Source organism: Malus sylvestris, chromosome 9 (assembly GCF_916048215.2).
Source record: "Malus sylvestris chromosome 9, drMalSylv7.2, whole genome shotgun sequence".
Lineage (NCBI taxonomy): Eukaryota > Viridiplantae > Streptophyta > Magnoliopsida > Rosales > Rosaceae > Malus > Malus sylvestris.
In genome coordinates, this window is record NC_062268.1 from 17,204,846 (window position 1) to 17,229,147 (window position 24,302).

At 37.5% G+C, this 24,302-nt stretch overlaps 2 protein-coding genes across 5 annotated transcripts; one reads left to right on the top strand and one right to left on the bottom strand.

The window, feature by feature from the left end:
- Positions 1–12,449: 12,449 nt before the first annotated feature.
- LOC126634456 (uncharacterized) lies at positions 12,450–16,355 on the bottom strand. Of its 2 annotated transcripts, none has more exons than XM_050304983.1 (7): positions 16,053–16,355; positions 15,285–15,445; positions 14,520–14,609; positions 13,892–13,944; positions 13,565–13,667; positions 12,837–12,867; positions 12,450–12,660 (listed from the first exon to the last, which is right to left on the bottom strand). In XM_050304983.1, the coding sequence occupies exons 1-7, from the start codon at positions 16,276–16,278 to the stop codon at positions 12,641–12,643; spliced, it is 684 nt and encodes a 227-aa protein (XP_050160940.1). In that variant the 5' UTR covers positions 16,279–16,355; the 3' UTR covers positions 12,450–12,640. The 2 variants fall into 2 exon arrangements, with proteins under 2 accessions (XP_050160940.1, XP_050160939.1); XM_050304982.1 differs by having other exon boundaries at positions 12,837–12,951; positions 16,053–16,349.
- Positions 16,356–17,374: 1,019 nt separating this feature from the next.
- Positions 17,375–23,203, top strand: LOC126634452 (DEAD-box ATP-dependent RNA helicase 20). 3 transcript variants are annotated; one of them, XM_050304976.1, is made up of 10 exons: positions 17,375–17,579; positions 18,008–18,273; positions 18,671–18,850; positions 18,966–19,127; positions 19,347–19,501; positions 20,734–20,826; positions 21,035–21,120; positions 21,217–21,443; positions 22,089–22,161; positions 22,261–22,358. In XM_050304976.1, exons 1-9 carry the CDS (start codon positions 17,524–17,526, stop codon positions 22,130–22,132), a joined length of 1,269 nt encoding a protein of 422 aa, XP_050160933.1. In that variant the 5' UTR covers positions 17,375–17,523; the 3' UTR covers positions 22,133–22,161; positions 22,261–22,358. The 3 variants fall into 3 exon arrangements, with proteins under 3 accessions (XP_050160933.1, XP_050160932.1, XP_050160931.1); XM_050304975.1 differs by having other exon boundaries at positions 22,094–22,161; XM_050304974.1 differs by lacking the exon at positions 22,089–22,161 and adding an exon at positions 22,965–23,203 and having other exon boundaries at positions 17,376–17,579; positions 22,261–22,494.
- The last annotated feature ends 1,099 nt before the right edge of the window (positions 23,204–24,302 follow it).

The following is a 24,302-nucleotide window of genomic DNA, read 5'->3' on the forward strand; positions in this document are numbered from 1 at the left end:
ATTTGTGAAAGTCCTCTTAATTTGTTGTTTTTCTTGCCTTCGCACTAGGGTTTCCAAATTCATTAAACTCTACTTTTATCTTTCCTTCACGGTAATTGCATATAGTTCTTCGTAAAATGATGAATATGGAAGATTCGAACTTGTAACTTCTTTTAAAATTGAAAAACGAAGTATTACAGCTTCGCGTGAGGTCCCCATCGCACCACTGACTTTTTTGTCTTCTTATATTCTCTGTGGTAATTCTATGCTTCCTAGATTTCCATTAATCAAGTGATTCATAAGTTTGTCAACTGCAGTTTCACATTTGAAGTTTAAACTCTATGATTTGTCCTACCTAAACTATCAGTACCTTGTGTTAGGTAGAATGTAGGGCAATTAGTAGGAGTGATAGTTTTTGACATTTGGTTGCAAAAATGATCAGTTTTTAGTAATGATAGCATATTGATCGTATATTGATGACTTAATGATAGCATAACAAAGCATACAATGATGATATAATAACAAGGTAATAAACACTACTATTTTTACAACTAAATGTAAAAAACGGATCATACCTGCTAATTGTCCTAAACTATATTCTAGCTCTAGCTCTGTCAATTTGCATGGCTTTTACACACACACATATTAGGATAATGTTAAGGAGACTAAATGACAAAATTTTGTAAACTAAACGAAATGAAAGTTGACTATTGGATTATTACTTAAGCGTTAATAAACGTGCTCATTCCTATTGGTGACACATTATTTAATTTGTAAATTTTGTCTACAAATTTAGTCTTCCTATCATTACCCATATATATATATATATATATATATACATGTGTGTGTGTGTGTTTATATAATTTTGTTTCTTAATTTTCTTGATTCAGCAAGATGAGGATGACAAATGAAAAGATACAAGTAGCAAAACCATGCGAGACAACTTGATGAGTGTGACTCCTTATCCATAAAAAAAAATATGGGATCATGAAACAACTCTACATATAGTTAATCCATTCGAACAGTTTGATATCCATCATCTTAGAAGGATCCAGCTCTTAGAACAAAACAGAATAGGAACAAGATCATACAGGCATCTATGCATACATTCATATTTCATACTTGAACGAGTGCATGATAATTTATGCGAATTTTTTCCGACTCTCCTACAATATTATGAACACAATTTAATATATACAGCTCAGTATAAAGTTGTACCTACTCCTACCGTTGATATAGCATCTTAGTGCCATGCCAACAATTTTTTTATCATTTAAGATTTATACACTTGAAATTGTGTAAGAAGCACCTCCTATTCTTTTGGGAGAAGGATTCTCTCCCCTCTTTTTATTGAATCTCACATCAGTCGTAGTAAAAAATAAGTAATAGTTTAAATATCATAACTGTATTCTAATTAACACCGAGATATTTTGTGATAAAACCCCACACTTGATAGATTATGTAGGTGGTAATTACCAAGTTGGGGACAGTATCGGTGTTGTTGGAAGTGGGCTGTATGGCTCGCCTCTCTGATAATTCTACATAGTATCAGAGTTAGGGAGTGGAGCCGTACTGTACTGCCACGTGATGGGTTGGGGGAGGGGGCATGTTGAATCCCACATCGGTTGTAGTAAAAAATAAGTAATAGTTTAAATATCCTAACCCCACTATAACTAACACCAAGTCTTTTAGTGATAAAACCCCACACCTGACAGATTGTGCAGGTGGTAATTACCAAGTTGGGGACAATATCGGTGTTGTTGGAAGTGGGTCGTATGACCCATCTCTTTGATAATTCTACATTTTTTCCCTCCCCTTCCCTCCCTTTCCCTCCACTCTCTCATGGTTAAACCACGTCAACATCTTATATTAATTTTTTATAAAAAGAGAAAAACAAAATAAAAAAATGTGAGAGGAAGGGATGAAAGGGGATGAAAAGAGTAGGGGATAGAATCCTAGTGCATCCTTTTGGATGAGTTTGCCAGTTGCCACCAAAAACTTGAAGCTCTATTCTGGATGAGTTCGCCACAAAAAACATTTTGCAGATAAGTACATTTTGGTCCTCTGGATTGGTAGGATTGATCCTTGATCCTGCATCACTATCTGTGGGCCTAAAGATATGAACATGTATTAGCTTAAGTATCTGATGTCATCTTAAATGGATTTTAACTTTTGGTTAGCCATAAAGGAGTAAGTGGGCCTAGTGTTTTCTGCCTTTTCACTCTTCCTAATGAAATTAAGAATCTTAAAACACATTGTATATAGTTCAAGCATTTGACATTGAACACTTTAATAACACGTTTACTAATTCGTAACCTGGCGAGGAAGAACGGGTTTGAGGAGTCAGGATTCAGATTTCATTGAAAGATGTATGTTCAACTATCCAAAATCGGAGTAAGCTGATGCTGATTTTATATACACATGACGGTAAAGGTAGCAAAAAGCGCATACATTGTGTATGATATACAATAATATGTACATGATTGCGATGGGGTTTTTGGTGATCTTTTGGCAAGGATAAAGATGACATATTTGGTCACTATACATCTTAATGGCTATGAGGTACAAAGAGGGTCCAACACATACCCAATTTCTTGGACCACCATGCATTCCAATGGCACGAAAGGCAGATAGTTTGGTTTCCTTGTGCCACACTCACCTCGTTAATTATTGAAATTGGTTAATTGAGCCAACTAATCACTGACCTTTGTGTATATGAATCTGTTTCAGCAAGGCCTCCATTATATTGGATGGGGATGACATGCATTTAAGCTTATCCAGAAAGTAACATGGCCCTACTCTTATCGCAATACCTGTGGCCAGATGGTACCACTTTTCTGGGTTTTCTTTCTTTCTTTCTTTCTTTCGTTTGCTTTCATTCAACATTGTGATATGATATGCAGTTATCCATTTCAACACCATGGGTTTTTCATGTTCTAAATGCACAAAAGTGGATATGCCTTATCATCCTACTCATGGAAGAGAGACACCACATTTATGATCTAACATTCTAATGACACCACGGGATCTCTCGAGGAAAATCTCGAATTGACGAGATATGGAACATAGGAATCGCTAGATATTTGACCAAATAGGATCGTCTAGCATTTAACGTATCAATAAAATACCATAGAAGGTTGAAGTGAAGGGGTTTATGTAGGACAACAATTTTCACACTCTATATTAAGTATTTTATAGTTTTTCACAATAACAATAAAAGTGTCGTAAGTCACTAGAAAAGCGCCAAAATCCTTACACAAAAATAACCATAATTAGTATTCGGTCTATTGCATAGTTTATGAATGGCCATGCAGCATGGCCTTTGAGATTGTAATGCCACATATTCTTTTTGTTGGTAAGATATTAAGATTATTGCTACATATTGATAAAACCATATCCAGAAAACAATTGGTCTTGCATGTTGGTCCTACCTGGCTCAATATACGCAACAACGATCACATGCATGCATATCCTATGATTCCCATCGTCTTCTTCATACTGTTTAAGCAGTACTAGATTTGATTCGAAGATTAAGTTTGAATTATGTCGAATGAAATGACATGTAACTAATAATGTTACCCAACTTGATTGAATTGATCAGCATGAAAATATGAATAGATTCACAACGGCTCACAATTTGAACATATTCAAGTGATAAGAGAGAAACTAATATAACCTGATAATATTATTCTTATCTAATTTTTAATATATTTCTCCTTTTTATTTTTGAGTAGGACAAAAGGGTTTGCTTAAACAAATAATTGAAGGTTCTCTATGTGACAACCCGTCCCAAATTTTACGATTTTATAAATTTTAAAATGTGAATTCACGAGAATACCCTAGAGGCGAGGGTATTGATTTTCGTTGATCGCTAGTTCATGACGCGTATAACCTATTACCTTACTGTATTTCAAAAGTACGTTGGTAAGGGTTCTTATTCATTATTCTATTCATTTTTTATAGTTATTGTTATTTTTATTAATTGAGGAGTTAGAAAAATTAAAGGGAAAAAGAAAAAAAAAAGAAGAAAATGAGGAAGGCTGCCTGATGGCAGGGAAGTGGAGAAGGAGAGAAAGAAGATGGGCACTGCCCAATCAAGAAAGAAGGAGAGTGAGAATGACGAATGGGAGAGAAGAACCAGGAGGGAAAGGCGGGAGGTGTGGAGCACCCAACCCAGCTGACCCGTACACCCACAACAAAACCAGTTTCGACCCGGTTCTAATTCCGGCTAGATTCAACCACCTTTTCTGACGAAAGTCACCCATTCTTCACCTAGAAATCATCCCTTGACCTCCCCTCTTCCATTTCCACCCAAATTTGGAAGGGATTTGGGTGTAAATCATTGAAATAAACCATGGGGGGTGCCATGGGGCCCTTGCTCGAAATCCATCAATCGTGAAACCATCTCTTTCAATTACCACCACTAGAACACTCCTCTAGAACCCAGGAACAAAGCCCAGGCAGTGGTGGAGGTGTCGGAGCAAGTTTGGAGGTCAAATCGAGCACACCTAAGTGTAGGGTTTTCGACGGGTTTTTATGAAATTGAAGCTCTTCCCGGCATATTTGGCCTTGGTCATAGGTATGAAAGTTACTCTACTCATTGAGATCTTCATTCCTGTAAATTTTGGTAATTTTTTGAAATAGTTGGATTTTCCGGCGAGTCGGGACGGCCGACCGCCACCCACGACGGCGTGTGGCCAGGGGGCCGTCGATGTTATTCTTAGGCTAATTAGATGCATTGAGTTCAGTTTTGGTAATTGTATGACGTAGGTTGATTGTTAGGATCTAAATTCTTTACCTTACGTTAATAGGTCATTGTATAAATCGACGATCTGACCGTTGGATCGTTATCAAACTTTAATATGGTATAGTACGTAATATTTGAGGACCATAGGAACTTACAGATTTGGAATCCGATATACAGATCTTCCTGAATGAGATTTGTAAGTTCATAAAATAAAAGGTTAACCGCCACTTGGTTTTGGCAATTGACGGAGATCCAACCATTGGATCGTAATGGAACTTTAGGATGTTGTTCTAGAAGTATAATGTGGATCTTTGGAAGTAAGGGATCTGAAATCCGTGATGCGGATCTTCCGAATCAAACTACGTAAGGATGTGTTTATATAAATTATGTATTATGTTAATAAGAATTCTGAGACGTGATTTGATAATTGGTCATAGGCGACGATGGTTCGTGATGTCTCGATATTCATGCTAGGGAGTTGTGCCGCGGACCTCAGGTGAGTGGATCTTTTCCTTTTTATCGTATATATATACACATGTATATATATGTTCTAAAGTACTACAAGATGGTTGAGTTTAGATTATGTCATAGTATATGTGACAACCCGTCCCAAAAATTTTGTTTTCTATTTATTTTAATCGAGGGAATCGACGAAAATACCTTAGAAGTGAGATCATTGACTTTAGTTGACCATCTTTTAGTAACTCGTATGTGTCATTATTTGTCGTACTCTCGAAGTACTCGACGATACGAATGCATAGGTGTAAGCAGAATTGAAAGCATAACTATTGATAAAATTTTATGAGACTTCGAGTACTGAAGACAAATAGATAAATTTCATAATTGGGAAATATTTTTGTGACTTGTTTTTTTTTTGGGAGCCATATGAGTGGCAGTGAAGGAAAAGAGAAAGGAAAAAAGGCTGCTGCCCAATCGGGAAAAAGGGAAGGGAGGAAGGAGAGATGGGAGGGTGGATGGACCAACCAAGAGAAGAGGGATGAGAGTCTGACCAATCAGAAATAGAAGAAAGAAGGAGAAAGGAGAGAAGGGGAGAAACGGGGAATCACGACCTGCGAACTGGCAACCCGAACCGATCGGTGTTCTTGACATTTTCGACAGGTTTTGGCCCATTTTTCCGGCCAATCGCATCAAACCAACACCTGTAAAACCCTCTAAGACCTTCCCTCTTCCTATTACACCTCAAAAATCAAGGGTTTTGGCTTTGAAATTGGGAGAAACCGCATTGAGGGGTGCGGCGGGTTTGGGTTCAATTTACCTAAATCTGAAACTAATCACACGCATCTTTACCACCATTAGACTTCCCTTGAGGTATGGAATAAAGCCCAATCAGTTGTAGGGGCGGTAGATCATCAAGGAGGAAGAATAGAAACACACCCACACTTAGGGTTCCGACGGATTTTAGCTAAATTGGGACTTTTCCCAATCAAATTATCCTTGGTCACAGGTATGAAAGTTGCCCTACTCATTAAGACCTTTATTTCTGTAATTTTTGAGAATTTTTAGAAATAGTTGAATTTTTCCGGTAAGTCGGGGAGGCCGACCGTCACCCGCGGCGGCACATGGCCAGGGGACCGTCAATGTTATCCTTAGACTAAATCAGATGTCTTGAATTCAGTTTTGACAATTGGATATCGTAGGTTGATCGTTTGGACCTAAACTCATTAGGATACGTTATTTGGTAAAGATATGAATTGACAATCCAACCGTTGGAACGTCACCAAACTTTAGTATGTTATAGTACATAATATTTAAGGACCATAGGAACTTACGGATCGGGAATTTGATATACGGATCTTCCCGAATTGGATTTGTAAGTTCATAAAATAAAAGGTTAACCGCCACTTAGTTTTGGCAATTGGCGGAGATCCGACCGTTGGATCGTAATGGAACTTTATGATGTTGTTCTAGAGGTATAATGTGCATCTTTGGAAGCAACGGATCGGAAATCCATGATGCAGATCTTCCAAATTGAATTACGTAGGGATGTGTTTTATGTAAATTGTGTATTTTATCGGTACGAACTCTGAGATGCGATTTGATAATTGGTCATAAGCGACGATGGTTTGTGATGTCTTGATATGCGTGCTAGAGAGTCGTAGCGCGGATCTCAGGTGAGCGGGTCTTTCCTTTTCTATCGTGTATATATATATATATATATTGTATATATGATTGATAATTCCATAAACGTTTATAAATTGATTATTGTTTATAATTACTGTAAATGCTTTGAATGTACTAGTGTGAACTACAAATGACTTGATCTCTATCGTGTGTGTATATATATATATATTGTATATATGATTGATTATTCCATAAATGTTTATAAATTGATTATTGTTTATAATTACTGTGAATGCTTTGAATGTACTAGTGCGAACTACGAATGGCTTAATCCCTATTTAGGGTATGTAAGCAGTCTAACGAAACGTTAGATGCAGCCATAACATAAATGAGATACAATAATTGAAACAAAAACCTTGTTTGGGAATTGAGTAAAGTGAAGGAAATTGGTGAAAATATGAGATTTAACCTTATGTTTTTAGTGATTGGATGTTGGTCATAAATCAATGTGGAAGGAATCAAGAAATTGAAATAAGGAAACGTAAGTAATGATAGTCAATTAAACTAGTGTTTAGTTGGATTTATCCCCGATAATTATTTTTGAAAATAAATAATTCGGTAATAGGGCGTTATAGATTGTGCATTTTACGCCACATTATATATATATATATATGTGTGTGTGTGTGTGTGTGTGTGTGTGTGTGTGTGTGTTGGAAAAATGCTATAACATGGTTGAGTGTTAGATTGCATCATGGTTTATTTATATGTATATTACATGCACATAATTATTGTAAATGCTTTGAAGTGCAAAGGCGAACGCAGGACACCCAGGTAAGTTTAGGTGAGTTTATGGTATTAGTTGAAATGATCGAGTGATGGCATGACTATATTATGTTTTAGGCAACTTCGACATTGTCGTATAAGTTGCCTATGAGTTGTATATGTCATATGAGATGCATTTAGAGCTCATAAACCTGCACCTCGATGTTAGTGCTCCTGTCCGTGGCCAAGGCACAGTCCTTCACGTGATGTTCACCTCCCGCACCTTACGCTCACCTTGGATCCAAGGTAGGTGTACATGCCTGTCGTACAGACCACTATAGGTGGTTCCGACTCGTAGGTGACCCTTGATTATTCGCACAGTCTTCACGTGATCGTAGCACTTGAGCGTACTTATTTACACCCAGTCTTGTTGTACAGATCACTATAGGTGGTTCCGACTCGTGTGCATGGATATATGATGAGCTAGCATATGTGATAAGATATGGAAAGTTGTATAGGTCACTAGAGGTGAATCCGACTTATGAGCTAGCATATGTGATGAGATATGGATAAGTTGTACATGTCACTATAGGTGACTCCGACTTATGAGCTAGCATTGATTGATGAGATATAGTTGTAGTCGTACAGGTCACCATAGGTAACTTCGACTAGCGTGCTAGTATGAGTTATTAAGTACTTGATTATTTATATTGCTAATGAGATGTTGTGATGTGGTATACTTTTGGATTTAATGTTAATATACTCTTGATTTCATGTTTATCCGTAGTATGATTTTCTGGAAGCTAATCAGGTATTACGGAGAGCGATTGTATCATTTAGAAGGTCTTTATTAAAGCTTTATTTTATGGCCACTCACTCTAGTTTTTATCCCTCCATGTCTAGTAGCAGAGCTTTTGTATGGATGAGGATTTGTGACAAGTTATGGTATTGGAGATTACCTTTAATGGTATGAAGTTCAATCCACTTTGCTGTACTTTACTTATGCTCTGACGTCACATGTGAAATGAATTCATTTCCGCTCACAGCCCACTCTTGCATTTAGACATTTTTAGGTTTAAATTTATCCACTTTTTCCGCATCATCATACTTTATGGCTTTGTCACCTTCCAGGTGTCGGCCATCACAGCTCGATTCGGAGCCCCAGTGGACATCTCGGGTCGAGGTGTGTCAGTATATCCATATACATGTTACCTACAAAGAATTGATGTGAACTACGATTGGTTTGATCCCTGTTTCGGGTACGTAGGCAGTTTAATAGACGTTAGATGCAGCCATACAATAAATGAGATTAAATAATTGAGACAAAAGCCTTGTTTGGGGAATTGAACAATGAAAAGGAATTTGGGGAAAAGGTAAGATTTAACCTTATGATTTTGGTGGTTAAATGTTGGTCATAAATTAATGTGTGAGGAATTGAGAGATTGAAGTAAAGAATCGTAAGTAACGATAGTTAATTAAACTAATATTTAGTTAGACTTGTTCCTGATAATTATTCCAGAAATAAATAGTTCGGGATTGGGGTGTTACAGATTATGTATATTTCACCATGTTATATATATGTATATATTGGTAAATGCTATAACATGGTTAAGTATTAGATTGCATCATGGCATATCCATATGTATACTACCTGTAAGTAATTTTTGTGAATGCTTTGAAGTACGAAGAGGAACGCAGGACGCACAGGTAAGTTCAGGTGAGTTTATGGTGTTACTTGAAATGATCGAGTTATGACATGACTATATTTATGCTTTAGGCAACTCCAACACTGTCGTACAGGTTGCCCGTGAGTCATACATGTTATAATAGATACAGTTAGAGCTCATAAACCTGCACCCTGGTGTTAATGCTCCCGCCCGTCGCCCGGGCACAGTCCTTCACGTGATGTTCACCTTCCGCACCTTACGCTCACCTTGGATCCAAGGTAGGTGCACAATCTTGTCGTACAGACCACTACATATGGTTCCGACTCGTAGGTGACCCGCGATTATTCTCACAGTCTTCATGTGATCGTAGCACTTGAGCGTACTTATTTACACCCAGTCCTATCGTACAGACCACTAGAGGTGGTTCCGACTTGTGTGCAGGGATATGTGATGAGCTATGAGTTCAGCCGTACAGGCCACAAGAGGTGGATTCGGCTGACATATTACTTGGATATTAATTGATGAGATATGGATAAGTCGTACAAGTCACTATAAGTGACTTCGACTTATGAGCTAACATTGATTGATGAGATATGGATAAGTCGTACAAATCATTATAGGTGACTTCGACTTATATGTTAGCGTTGATTGATGAGATATGGATAAGTCGTACAGGTCACTATAGGTGACTCCGACTTAAGTGCTAGTGTTGATTGATGAGATATGGGTGCAGTCGTATAGGTCACATTGGGTGACTCCGACTTGCGTGCTAATATAGATTATTGAGCACATGATTATTTATATTACTGATGAGTTGGTGTGTCGTGGTATATTCATGGAATTACCGTTGATATATTATTAGCTCTCATTGATAAGTGATATGATTTTCTGGAAACTATATAGGTGTTGCATCAAGGGGTTATAACGTTTAGATGGTTTCTATTAAAATTTTATTTCTAGGGCCACTCACCCTTATTTTGTTTTCACCCTCCAGGTTTTATTAGCTGAGCTTTCGTATTGTCAAGGATTCGTGGCAAACCTTAGTATTGGAGATTTCTTTCGAGGGTATGATTCTTAATCCACTATACTGTACTTACTTATGCTCTAACGTCACATGTGAAGTGGGTTTATTCCCGTTCATTCCTGCTCACTAGAGCACTCTGGTTTTAGGCACTCTTAGGTTTAAATTTATTCACATTTTTCCACATCATCATACTTTATGGCTTCGTCATCTTCTAGGTGTTGGCCAGCACAGCTCGATTCGAAGTCTTAGTGAACATCCCGGATCGGGGTGTCTCACTCTAATCGCACTTATATCCATTTATTAGATGATTAGTTATGTCCCTTTTCCCCCACTCCACTACGTCATGAATCATCACCAACCATAACAAATACTTGAATATAACCACTGCATGCATGTCGTTCATCTTGGCCATAATTGGATGTTTTATCCTCTAATTAGCATTGGTTGTAGCATCCTAATCGGATTAATTAAATAGTAGTGCAAATTTGTTAGTGATGACACATCAGCAAAAATGCAGGACCATTACGTGATAAATTTGACTTTTAATAGTTATAATGAAAGAGAATCGAAAGGTTGACATGATTTAATCTTAACTCATTTCCCACTCGTCCTCAAGACCTCGAGGGCATCGTGAAAATACAAGTGATACCTCAGAGATGCACCTTTCGATAGCCTTTGGCATGGATGAGTTTGGCATTATGATTCTTCATCTCAGAAAGTGATATCTCACCAATAATTTTTATTAAGCAAATATATAGATCTACGGACCAAGTTTTTATTTTAGGAATCATATAAAGTTCGAAGCCATTATTTTTCTGCCGGAGAGAAGCACTTGCAACCACTTTTGACTTTCAATTGATTCGAAAGCGGCATCAATCACTATATATACTGACTAATGAAGATTGATTGATTACTATAAAAATAAATTAATACATAAAGGAGGAGGTTTTGAAATAAAGGAACTAAATTTCTTAAGATTCGATAATACTTGTTTTCTCTTATGGGAAAATACACACATAACACCTCATACGAATAACTTATCTTCACTGTATGTATTTGATAATCAAAACCATTCAATTTTTAATCTTATTTAAAGATTGAATCAGAGATTGTTTACGTATCCAAATGTATAGAAAGAATTGACAATGTGAGTATCAATTGACATTTTCATGATGAACCGTTCATTTAATTGATATTTTCGGTTCGAATGATTTTTTTTGTTTTTGTTTTTTGTAAGGATGATATTCAAATGAAGATTAAGAAATTGAACAATTTCGATTAGGAAATTTATATAGTTAAAATTGGCTACTCGCAAAGAGTGAAATTTGTACATTTTCGCTTCCGCCATGAGGATGCAAGCACTATCCACGAAGATTTGTTATCTGTCACCATAATGTCTTTTGTTAAGACGGTTCCAAATCTTCATGTTCTAAACATTTGTCCATCTTTGTCAATTGTCACAAGGGGGCCATGGGCTCAACCACCCAAACCCAAAATCCACCTAACACACAATCTTTCTTTGAGTTCAGGTATGGGCTAGAGCCCCTAGTTACACCCGAATTATCCTCTAGAGTTATACTGCAACGATTAGTCACCCACAATCAGGTATCGAACTAACTACAAATACGTATTGTCAAACAAATCTGAGACCCTCTTCAAAGAAGGACAAGGATTGTCTGCCCTCCATGCCTTCCTGTTTTGTGTGATCACGATTAAGTCACGTCAATATTTTATATTATTTTTTATAGAGATAATAAGATAAAAATAAAGTAATATAAAATGTTGACGTGACTTAACCGTGACCACACAAACAGGAGAGCACGAGAGGGCACCAGTGGAAGGGCAGACAACCCTTGTCCAAGAAGAAAGCAGAGACAACTACCAATAAATTGAAGAAGTACGAAATTAGTTTCGTAATTTTGAAAACATAAACTGCAAACCTAAGCCTGGCACAACTAGAAATTTCAAGTTGGAAGTTGAGTTGAAGCAGAACCATATACTAAATGAGAACTAATCAACCATTAACCCTAATTGATTCCATCAATGTCCTCCGTGTGGTTGTAATTAGCTGTAGTACGTTTTAATATGATGACAACTTTTTGCTTAAATCCGCAACACCGATGCCGCTACTGCTGAACCACATGTTATATTTACGCGGATTCGGAGAGTATACTTTTGGATGCAAATATTAACAAATACACGCAGGATTTTACTCAAAATTGTCCGTCAATACAAAAACATACGATGGGCAGATGACTGTTCTCGTATATCCTAAACAACATTTCTCAGTTTCACGGTATTGCTACATCTAAGCAATTAGTAGACGGCGGCCAGCCTTCTGCTTACAGTACAAACAGCACACCTGATTCAGTGGCGTCTTCATTCACTAGGATGCGTGCCTGCCAAGAACAAGCAGATTGCTGAGCAAATATATGACAAATTGACATACAAGGGACTATCGGAAACCAACGAGAAAGTAATTAACATAAAGCCCTTCCCCCTGTCAAATACAATCTTTTAAGAAAAATAAAATAGTACACTGCATCGATGCATGAAACGGCTTGTGTTGCCTTACCGTTTACCTCCTTAGGCTCCTCTGAAATTATCTGCACGGAAGAATCAGTTGAGAATCCCAACTTTATCATGACTTCTTCTAAACGTTCCATATTTGTCAGGTAGAGATAACCAAGCTACATAACATGCAGGGTCAGTTTATGTTAAAAGGTCAGAATCACGGTCCTGGATAGTGAATTATAAGTTGCTTAGAGGATGTTAAATTTAAATAAGCATGTAGGATATTAACATGCAGATTGCCATCACGAACATTCTTGATTATTCCAAAAAAATACCCCTACAATTCTTACACATGCATGTGCGTGCCTAAGCTTAGATATGCATGTGTATGTGCATATTGCTATCAATGTTATGTACGTGCATAACAGTTAGATCCCAAGATTTCCTGCATTTGCGAACTGTACTATGTGGAAAACTCAGAATGTCAATGTTCTTTAGGCCTAATAAGTAATAGCACCGTCTCCCTGAAGAACCATGGTGGTTTATTGCCCAGCCAGCGTTCTTAAAGATTATGCTGGATAAAATGGGGAAAACAGTCTCATATCATAGAAAGCCTTACATGTGTAAGCATGTATTTTTTGCTTCAAATGGAATATCAACAGGAACTTGACAAATGAACCAGCAGGGGTTTCATTGTCGGCTTCCTTTAAGAATCCACGAGTATAAAATTCCAAAGATGAGAGTGAATATAAAACGTTCAAGAAAACAACAAGGTCCAAAGGCACTGACCAATGCTTCCAGTGAAGATGCTCTGTTATAAGCTGCTGAACCAGCGCGCTTTTTTGTTCGCGTTTTAGCTGAACCGATATTCTTTCCCCACCGGAGAACATTCCTGAAGCAAAAATTATCAAATGACATAAGTCAACATAACAACTACTGCACTTGGAATATATATTATTCCAGTATCAGAAGTTCCGCAGACTTTTGGCAGCCCTCCACATAATGAAGGGATGACATAGAAGGGATCCTGCAGTTATGCTTGATTCATTGAAAGATGATAGTTCTGATATGTAGCACCAAGGAAAAATAACTGAGCACAGAATATAATCTGCTGACCTTTCTTCTTCTGATAAAAAATCATCACTCAGAAGTTTCCGGAGCAGTGCATCCTGAAATGCAAAGACAAACTTTTAATAGCTCCTTTGAAAAGTATGTTCAACTCCAATCTATATAAGAAAAGAGCAGTTCAGCGTGTAAGAACTACAAAAAACCACATTTGAAACAGAAAAAAAGGGCACCTAGACAGCTAGTGAAAGCAATAGATATATGTCAAATTATTGGCAGCTGAAACAGATCGGAGTACCATATTTTATTATTTACTGTCCACAAGAATATCTGTGGGACTTTTTTTATTTGAGAAGAAACGATGTCCACAAGAATATCTATGGGACTTAAGTTATGATGATTGATGACTGGTGCTGGATTGCAAGTTCTCAAAACAATAATGCATTTTCCTTCTTATTTACTCATGAGGGTGTGGAACATAAAGATTACCACTCACAATGTAGTTCATGTGTAGTTCATTAGCATGAGTGAGCACAGGACAATAAAAAGTTAAAATTACATTAACAAAGCAGAACCACATTACACAGACACACATCGGCACAGAGGAAACAAAATCCTCATACCACTATGATATTGCCTATTTGACACAAACAATAGAACTGTTAAGAATATATCATACCTGTGCTTCACAACGCACAACTGCCATCACACGATCATTATATTCTTCAATATTCAGGGGAGGAAACAAAAAATGCCTGCGAGCATATAGCTGCAACAGAAATAGTGATAGTGAGCCATATAGGAAGTTCAAACTTCAGAAGTATAGTAATTATGTCAGTTATTATACTGCAACTAAGCAGCACCAAGGTATATGTTTTTCTCTCGTGCCTTCCAAATGATGAAAATATATGCATTCTGATTTCTGAACATGGCACCTTTTAGACTCGAATGTTCATGCACGGGGTGAATTGTTGAGCCATTTATTTGCTATATTTTTTGTGGAAACAGTTATTTAGACAATATGATCAGGTATTTTTTAATTTTATTGACCCCTTATGCGGGCTCCTTGAACCCTGTTGGTGTGGAATTCTGCACTTACTACGACATCTTCATGTCTCACTGCATTTACCTCCTCCCATATGGTCATGCTTCTACATGTGCACACACAAGCTCATCGCTCGATCTTAACATAAAAGACATTTAAAATAAACTTCAGAGCAAATTATTATGCCTCATTGCTAATGGTATCTTGTATGGAATTTTGTTTTTGTAATGATGCACCCACATAGATAAAAGAACGGCACATGTGTAACTTTAATTATCATGGGTAAACAGCTCTATCTTCAATACAGCAGCACAATTATATATGACTTGAATATTGGTCGGGTGCAGTTCGCTATAAGAATACAAAATGGCAGAAATATAAGTTGAAACAGAAACACACCTCGTAAATGCAATCACCGATATAAGCTAGCGATGCCGCATTGAGTACAGACCGAGGCTTCTGTACCTGTGGTGGACTAGGCAAACGCTTCTGTACCTTTGTTGAAGTAGGCGACCATCGCTCATAGCCCAAGTATAACTCATCCTTTTGTACTGTTTCCCCTACCAAAATAATATTGCAGAACACCATTACCATAATGCTTCATAGAAGAACAACAATACTAAAGGAATACAAAACACCTAAACAAATTGAAACTTTCAGGGTTATTTTTGCCATGTTTATATAAATTCAAGAGAATTATATACACAATCCTACAAAACAGAAATATATTTTTAAAAATCCATTAAATCGTGCATAGAAAGCTATTTTTCCATCCAAGCAAACGAAAAAGCAGCATAATACAGAAAACTGAAAACCCAATTTTCATTCACTTTCCTCAGTTTTCACGACAATCAAACGTTACCAAGCAAACAAAACCAAAAATTCAAGCACTCACTAACATTTTCTCATTTTCTCTTCAATTTTCTCAGTACTTAAGTGAGAAACCCAAACCAAACATTTCCCATAATCCTAACTGAGACCAAGTTTTCATTTCCCATAATCTAAACAACAAAACCCACAAAAATTAAACAACTTTCCCACATTTTCTCCTGTCTGCTCAATTTTCTCAGCAACCCAGAAGCATACAATCCAAAAATTTGCAAAGCAAAACAAACCCAGATGAAAACGAGCAGTCAATAACAACTGGGGAATGTAAATAGTAAATACCTTGAGGTGTGCGTTTGAGGAGGTCAACAACGGAGTCGGCCGTTCGGGTAGTTGTGGTGGTTAGTGTGACGGTTGGAGGGGGTTTGGCGGTGGCGGGGCTTTCGCTTTTCTGTATCTTTCTTGGGGCGTTGCGGTTGTACGAGAGTCTTTGCTGTGTATCCACGGAAGCTCTCACTGTCACTACTCTCGCACTCATCGGCGGAAAAGCCACTGATAGAGTTTGCATGCTTGCTCTTTTCCTACCTCGGCTCTGAGAGTGGAAGCTCCGCTCGTCCGACTCCCCAACGAATTGGGATTTTCTCATTTCACTTATCGTAATTAGGGTTAAATTACATTTAGGTCCCTATATTTTAAGAATTGACCCTTCACTACCCTAAAGTTGTTTTTTTTTTTTTTTTTTTTTTTTTTTTAAGTACAAACGATATTGTAACACTAAATTACAAACCATGAGGATGAGAAGAGTTTGAGCCGGGACACTGTTAGTTAAAAATGAATGTTTTAAGGCATTTCACAGTAGTTTGAGTGAGTGATACCTTTATGTCCGAATTAGACAGCCTGAATTTGATACATATAACACTACTGTTACATTAGTATGAGTTCAATATATTAGCACTTATGAATTTAATATATTAAATTCGTGAGTAATGTATTAGTATCATGCTCAAAATTTTCCGACCTTACAAAAGTGTGGTTAATATATGAGTCAATATATTGGTATCACACTAACTTTTTTCAATCTACTGTAAAAGGTCTAACTACAAGAATAATTCACCACTTAGATTAAAGTTACAATTGTTCTTTTTTCTTACAAATACTCAATATGCCTATCTTTTGTTTACATGAATTGCAAATTAATGACATTTTTTTTTTAACAAACGATATTATTTACACTAAGGAAGAAGAGGTAGGCTTAACCTCACAATGAGCTAGCAATAATGTGGTTCAAGTTCACCTTTGGCAAAAATCAAATATAAGACCTCTCATTTAAAAGTAAAAAGGAATACCACTAGACCATAGTATATGGGCAATAGTAGGAATTTGTAATCTCAGTCTTTTCAACCAAAATTTCCAATAATAAAATAGTAAAGTGTTAATTCTTAAATGTCAGGGACCAAAATATCACTCATCCTAAACTAGGGGTGCAAAGTGTTAATTGCTTTATTTTGTTATTGGGTTTTAATTGGATTTCAGAAGGAGAAGAACATTACATTGGGCCGATGGGGTGTAAACTTGTGCTTCACACGATGGGCCTTGTGTTTTAGAAGCCTATGTCGCAGCCACTCAGATACATTAGACCCACAGGCTTTAGCATACAACAAGCTGCAGAGAATCATAGAAGAGGAGGAGAGAGAGAGAGAGAGAGAGAGAGAACATTCTGGCCTCTTGGCTGTTCGAACAGCTGATTCCAAAACCCTCAAAATTCCCTGATAATCTCACCGGCGGTGACGCACAGCAGCAGTAAGTCGGCACCATGAGCCGCTACGACAGCCGCTCCGGCGACCCTACTTCCTACCGTGACCGGAGAAGGTAACCCCTCCTTCTGATTCTCTCTCGTAGGAATTTAATTACTCTCTTCTGTGCTTTTTATTGGTTCACATTACATCAAATTGATTTATTTATTTTAATTCTGTTGACTTGATTTGTAAGGTTTAATTGGGTTGAACCAAAATACAGTCAATTCAAAATTTACTGCCTTCAAATCCATTTTTCTTCTTTTATTTGCCTGAATTTTGTTGTTTTCTGAGTTACCCTTTGTTAAATTGTGCTTAATTTTAACCCATTAGCATTGTTTGTGTAACATGATTCTGTTCTCCTGGGCCCAACTCAAAAACTTATCAATTTTGGATAAATTATACGTTGTTTTTTCTAATATTGATCTGAATGAAAAACTGTTGCTTTTCATTAACATGTAAGAATTTGCTCAATTTTTTTTTGTAAATTCTGTGGTGTTTTAGTGATTCCGGTTTTGGTGGGGCAACCGGCTATGGTGGCTCAGCACGGTCTTCGTCAAGCAGGAGGGATAGTGATGGTGCTGAGTCACCAAGGAAGTTGGATTTGGATGGATTGATACCTTTTGAGAAGAATTTCTATGTTGAGTCGCCTGAAGTGGAAAAAATGTCAGAGGTTGAGGTTGAGGAATATAGGAAACGGAGGGAAATTACTGTTGAAGGCCGGGATGTTCCAAAACCCATCAAGAGTTTCCGTGACACTGGGTTTCCAGGTACTTTTTCTTTTTTCATGCAGCAAATTTATAACTATGTTTTGAGGTGTCACATTGATTTATCGTGAGTACATGTTATAAAGTTTCCAATATTTAGTCCATCTTGAAACTCTTTGTGATTAAAGGATATGGTAACTTAGTTGGAGAGTGATTAACAGCCAGCAGTGATACCATACTTTCGAATTATCAGTAGTTTAGGTGCCAGTTATGCTTGTTTTACATTATTCTTTCACGTAACTTTTCATGTACACTATGAGCTCAACTGTATTATAAGTTCATGTAGTCAGATTTGTTCTTGGAACTAGCTAGCTGACTTACTCAAGGAATGTCCCCTTTGGATGTTAATAAGTTGTTTCCATAAATAGTGCACTAATTGAATGGCTCCTCTTGGCTGCAGAATACGTTTTGGAAGAAGTTACAAAGGCTGGATTTGTGGAACCTACACCAATCCAAGCTCAAGGATGGCCAATGGCTTTGAAAGGTCGTGATCTCATTGGTATTGCTGAAACAGGATCAGGGAAGACACTAGCCTACCTGTTGCCTGCAATCGTCCATGTCAATGCCCAACCAATTCTATGTATGTAATCATTAAGATAATTAAATTTTCAAATATTGATTGTATTTCTTTTTACTTTTTGAATTATATTTGTATTGGTTGGGCATACGAATCTAACTTTATAATATTTATTTAGCTCCTGGAGATGGCCCGATAGTTCTAGTTTTAGCTCCAACCCGTGAACTTGCTGTTCAAATCCAACAAGAGGCTACTAAATTTGGTTCATCGTCAAAAATTAAAAGCACATGCATATATGGTGGGGTTCCAAAGGGACCTCAAGTTCGTGATCTGCAGAAAGGTATGTGGTGGTAGTGGTGAACTTAGTTTTTGGAATTGCTATTGTACTACTGTAACTTTATGGTATCATATATTAATATTATGTACTCAGATGTCCTATTAAGACATTAATCATGGCTAAGATGACTTATCAATCCGTTTAGGTATAGTTGGTAAATAAAGCTCTTGTTTTAGTAATTGCTTATTTTTCTTGTTGACATCATTCTTATTTTTGGATCAGGAGTTGAGATTGTAATTGCTACACCAGGAAGATTGATTGATATGATGGAATCACATCATACCAACTTGCGAAGGGTCACTTACCTTGTATTGGACGAAGCCGATCGGATGCTAGACATGGGGTTTGACCCTCAGATAAGGAAGATTGTTTCACAGGTTTGAGATTTTACCAATCTGTATGAATTAGAACATGTTCTACTTTTATCTGTGTATCAGGATGATTTATTACTTAGTTTTTCCTCCCTTGTCAAAGCCTTTTTTTCTCTCTCTTTCTAAAATCGTATCTAGTTTCTGATTCCTACTGATGTTCATGTGGACTTATGATTTCTTTAAAAGCTAGAAAACATTAGTGAATGTCTTTAAAGTCTACAACTTAGCTCAGAAGAAATTGAGCAGTTCTAAAGTTATTACTCTGGGTTTCTTAAATCACAAAATGTCTTGTTTTGTTAGGAAACTTATTCTTAACACTAGTCTGGGTAATGCTTGTTTATTTAAAACATGTATTACTATTTCAAAGTTCAAATTATCTGGAGAAAGTTACGGGTCATTCAAAAGTTATTCCTACCACACTGATGATCTGCACACGGGTCAAAACTTTTAGAATGCATACAATATGGTAGAGCCAATATCTTGGTGAAACGATAGGGTATTATGTGTGAATCAGTGAATGTATGTGCTTTTTCGTGGTAGCAAAGTGGTGCATGTATTTTTTGTGTTTTCCTTTCCCCAATGTTTATGTTTGGTTGGTGCCACTCTTTCAAAGATACAGCTCCTCTTTAAGATTTTGATTGAGATCGCAGACCATTTGTTCTTTGGATGCATCTCCAACAAAACAAAATAATGTCATTGAAAAGCATTGTGCCTCAAATGGTAATTATGGAGATGAATATTTCCATCATTTCAATCATATTGTAAGAAGATTTGTTACCATTACACATGCTGAGAACTTTCTGATGAATACCATTTCAAGCATTTTTTGGATAAACAGCACATGGAGTATCAGTAGTTTGATTTTTGACAGAAGAGTGAGTATTTTATGTTTCTAATTTTTCTTGAGCTGTTGGACATCACAAAACAGCATTAAGTGTGTTTGTTTATGATCCTGTATTGTAATGCACTGCTGTACTGGGAAGCTTCTGGATCTACTCCTTATTCTAGTGGCTGTAATTTGTTAGAGTATGACATACATAGAAAGTATTATGACATATGTACATGCTAGTCAAGCCCAACTAGGTTGGTCAAATCATTTTTGCACAAAAGGTGCATCCTGAAATGTCTATAGAAACGAGTGAAAATGAATTTTTCCCCTGCATATCTCTCTCACCCTCTCTCATAGTTTATATTCAGTTGGAATTTGTCGTTATACTCTAATATTTCATTGAATGCAGATTCGCCCAGACCGTCAAACATTATACTGGAGTGCTACCTGGCCAAAGGAGGTTGAACAACTGGCGAGGCAGTTCCTTTACAACCCATACAAAGTACTCCATCTTTCATTTAGTATAAAAGCGCTCTGCATCTATTAGGACAGTCTTCAGTTGTCAGTTTGTCACCTTCAATTATTGATTCTGCAAGAAACTGGCAGTAATAAAATTCCCTTTTCTTCTATCATGTGGTTGCAATAGTTCTTATCGTATATATAATATTATTATGCCAACAACTAATGTACATATTTTGGATGTTGAACAGGTGATAATAGGCTCTCCAGATTTGAAAGCTAACCATTCGATCCGCCAAATCGTTGACATAATTACTGAAAATCAGAAATATAACAAGTAGGGTGCTATCTATGTTTTGGTTTGTAACTTTCAAATGGTTGGCCTTGTCATATTTTCTGCAGGTTATCTTTCTGATTCCTTGCAAATTTCCAGATTGGTAAAGTTGCTCGAGGATATCATGGATGGCAGCAGAATATTGATATTCATGGATACTAAGAAAGGATGTGATCAGATCACTCGGCAGCTCCGCATGGATGGTTGGCCTGCTCTTTCGATTCATGGTGACAAGAGTCAAGCAGAAAGGGATTGGGTCCTCTCCGAGTTTAAAGCAGGCAAGAGCCCCATAATGACTGCAACAGATGTTGCTGCTCGTGGTCTAGGTATGGAAAGAATTTCTGTTAAGCTTGTGAAAAGACTTGAAAGGAATTCTTATTTGGTTAGGTTTTATCTGTTATTTGCATTATCTTCCACAGTTGAAGACTTAATTTAATCTACGAATAGACTGTTTTCGCCCCCCTCCAAAATCATGTTTCATGGTAGTAACTTAAGAAAATGGAAGCTGTTTTCACTTAAGAGAATTTTGTAGCGCTGATTGTCAAGGGCACGCTGGACACCATTTGATTTTTCTCCCTCTCATGTTCTATCTTATGTCTATATGACATTTTTGTTTATCAGCCCATTATTTTTTTGTTACTTATCTACTGAAAGATGATATTCTTCCCAACTCTTTTTTCAAATTCTTTCCCAACTTTCCCATGTGGAATGAGACCCAACCCACAAAGGAGAATACTATTTTTCTGATTATTAAGGCTATTCGTGCATACTTGAAGCATCTGTACCAAATTTTAGACTCTATGATTGGACCGGAACAAATACGTATTACACAGTAGTTAATTTGAATCTATTGCCATCCACATTTGGCTGGATGGTACTGATTTTGGGTTTCATATGGAAGCCTACACTTCATCCTTAGGTTTTGGTGGTAATCATCTCTGCCTGTGAATAATTGTTTCCCTTTGAGCCAGGTAAGGTTTTGGAGTGCATCGGATTTGCCTTTGGTCTTTGGTAGGCAAAAACTGCTAACTTTGGGGTGCATAGGTGTGTTAATCTAGCAGAATTTCTTGAATGTACTTAACCTATGAATTGGCCTACATTCTCGTTTCTAATCTCTCTTTGTGATGTTTGATTTGGTTGCAGATGTGAAGGATGTGAAATTTGTTATTAACTATGATTTTCCTGGATCCCTTGAGGATTATGTTCACCGCATTGGCCGAACCGGAAGAGCTGGGGCAAAAGGAACAGCTTACACATTCTTTACAGCTGCTAATGCTAGGTTCGCAAAGGAACTTATTGCCTTGCTTGAGGAAGCTGGACAGAAAGTCAGTCCTGAGTTGGCAGCAATGGGTCGTGGTGCACCACCTCCCCCTTCAGGTCAGTTAGTCTGGACGCCTTTAGAAAATATTGCTGGACACATACGTACATGTAGTGGATACCCCTTTTGATGAATAGGTTACCTTGTCCGTCTTGCTCATTGTAGTTTGGATGTCAGTGTCAGAGTTTTGTTGATAAATAAAGCACAAACGTATGGACCATCTACCAAAATTTAGCTTTTCCAATATCTTTACAAAAAATTTAATTTTTGAAGTGGGACCATCTTCTGGGGATCATATGTGATTTAGTTTGAAGAAGTTGATTAGAAGTATGAACTATGTTTTCTTAAATCTGTGTACTACTGTTTCATGGAGTTTGAAATGTCTATGCACACGCTGAAAATGTGCGTGTTGGTTTTAATGTATTGGTGTGCATGGAGGCGTCCATGAATCAGCATGCTAAATTGTCTCGATGAGTGGTTCAATAAACATTACTGAATTTGTATTGTTTTGTCATTTTTAATTGATCAGGTCATGGGGGCTTTCGAGATCGTGGTAGGGGCTATGGAGGCGGTCGTCCTTGGAACTGATTACTGATGGTGCGCTTGAACTTGACTTCCGTAACGAGAGAAAAACTGAGCAACCGAATCCGTCCAATATGGCAAACTACAACTGTATTCTGTTCACAAAACAGGAAAAAACTTGTATGAATGCTTACTAGGATGTGTAGAGTTTGTTGGAACTAATTGAAATTTTAGAGTTTGTTGGAACTTTTGCTCTCATACTACGAGATCCAACTATGACGGAGATTACGAAACGTAGCAAACTAGAAACGAAATACAAAAGGATAATCATAATACTAAAGACTTGGGCCTCCCATGACTTGGGGTTCATCAGCTCCATCCGCTCCAAAACAAGGACTGTCCTCAGGCTTGAGTATTGAAGTCAGGAAATCGTAGCAGGAAGTCATCAGCGTCCTTCCAAGTAGCGTCAACGATAGGAAGATCCGGCCACGTGATCAGCCAACAAGTAACAGGTTTATTATTGCATTTGAACAGACCCAAGCTTCGAATTTGTTCGGGCTGCCACACCGTCTGTCCATCTGGTTGAAGTGGCGGTAATCGAGTAGAGGAGCTGACATTATCACCCACCTTTTTGTTCAACAAAGAGACATGGAATGTAGGGTGGGTTTGAGTAGTTGGGGGCAACTCTAGCTTGTAAGCCACCTTACCAATGCGTTCCAGGACTTTATAGGGTCCAAAGTAGCGGGAGAAGGTCTGTGACAATGATTTTTCTTCATTGAGGTCTGCCAATAAGGTTGGAAGCGCGCATAAACCAAATTGCCCACCTTGAACTCGCGTTCATTATGATTTTTGTTCGCATTGTTTCTCATCCAATCTTGAGCCATCTGCAGGTTATGGTGAAGCTGCTTCAGGAGAGAATCTCGCTCTTGTAGAGTAGAATCCATCGTATAGACTGTTGCGGAACCTTGAACATAAGAAGCCACAGTAGGCGGTGGGTAGCCATAAACTACTTCAAATGGTGTCATCTTTATTGCGGTTTGGTAGGTGGTGTTATACCATCGCTCGGCCGATGGTAACCTGGAGTTGTAGCTAGTCATTTTGTCTTTGATGAAACATCTTAAACAATGTTCCAATGTTCTGTTCGAAACTTCTGATTCTCCATCCGATTGAGGGTGGTAAGTTGTCGAATAGCAAAGCTTGATGCCTTGAGCTTCGAAGAATTCAAACCAAAATTGAATTAGGAATGTGGAATCCCCATCACTGACTATGCTTGTCAGCATTCCATGAAGGCGGGAGATCTCTTCGATGAAGGTGTCAGCCACTTTAGAGGCGATGTATGGATGGG

Coding starts and splice junctions, on each gene's coding strand:
- LOC126634452 (XM_050304974.1), top strand. CDS start 17,524: ATGAGCCGCTACGACAGCCGCTCCGGCGACCCTACTTCCTACCGTGAC. Junction 18,851..18,965: donor CAATGCCCAACCAATTCTAT/GTATGTAATCAT, acceptor ATATTTATTTAG/CTCCTGGAGATGGCCCGATA. Junction 21,121..21,216: donor GAAAATCAGAAATATAACAA/GTAGGGTGCTAT, acceptor GCAAATTTCCAG/ATTGGTAAAGTTGCTCGAGG.
- LOC126634456 (XM_050304982.1), bottom strand. CDS start 16,278: ATGCAAACTCTATCAGTGGCTTTTCCGCCGATGAGTGCGAGAGTAGTG. Junction 15,446..16,052: donor CCTCAAACGCACACCTCAAG/GTATTTACTATT, acceptor TTATTTTGGTAG/GGGAAACAGTACAAAAGGAT. Junction 13,945..14,519: donor TTGTGCGTTGTGAAGCACAG/GTATGATATATT, acceptor TTTGCATTTCAG/GATGCACTGCTCCGGAAACT.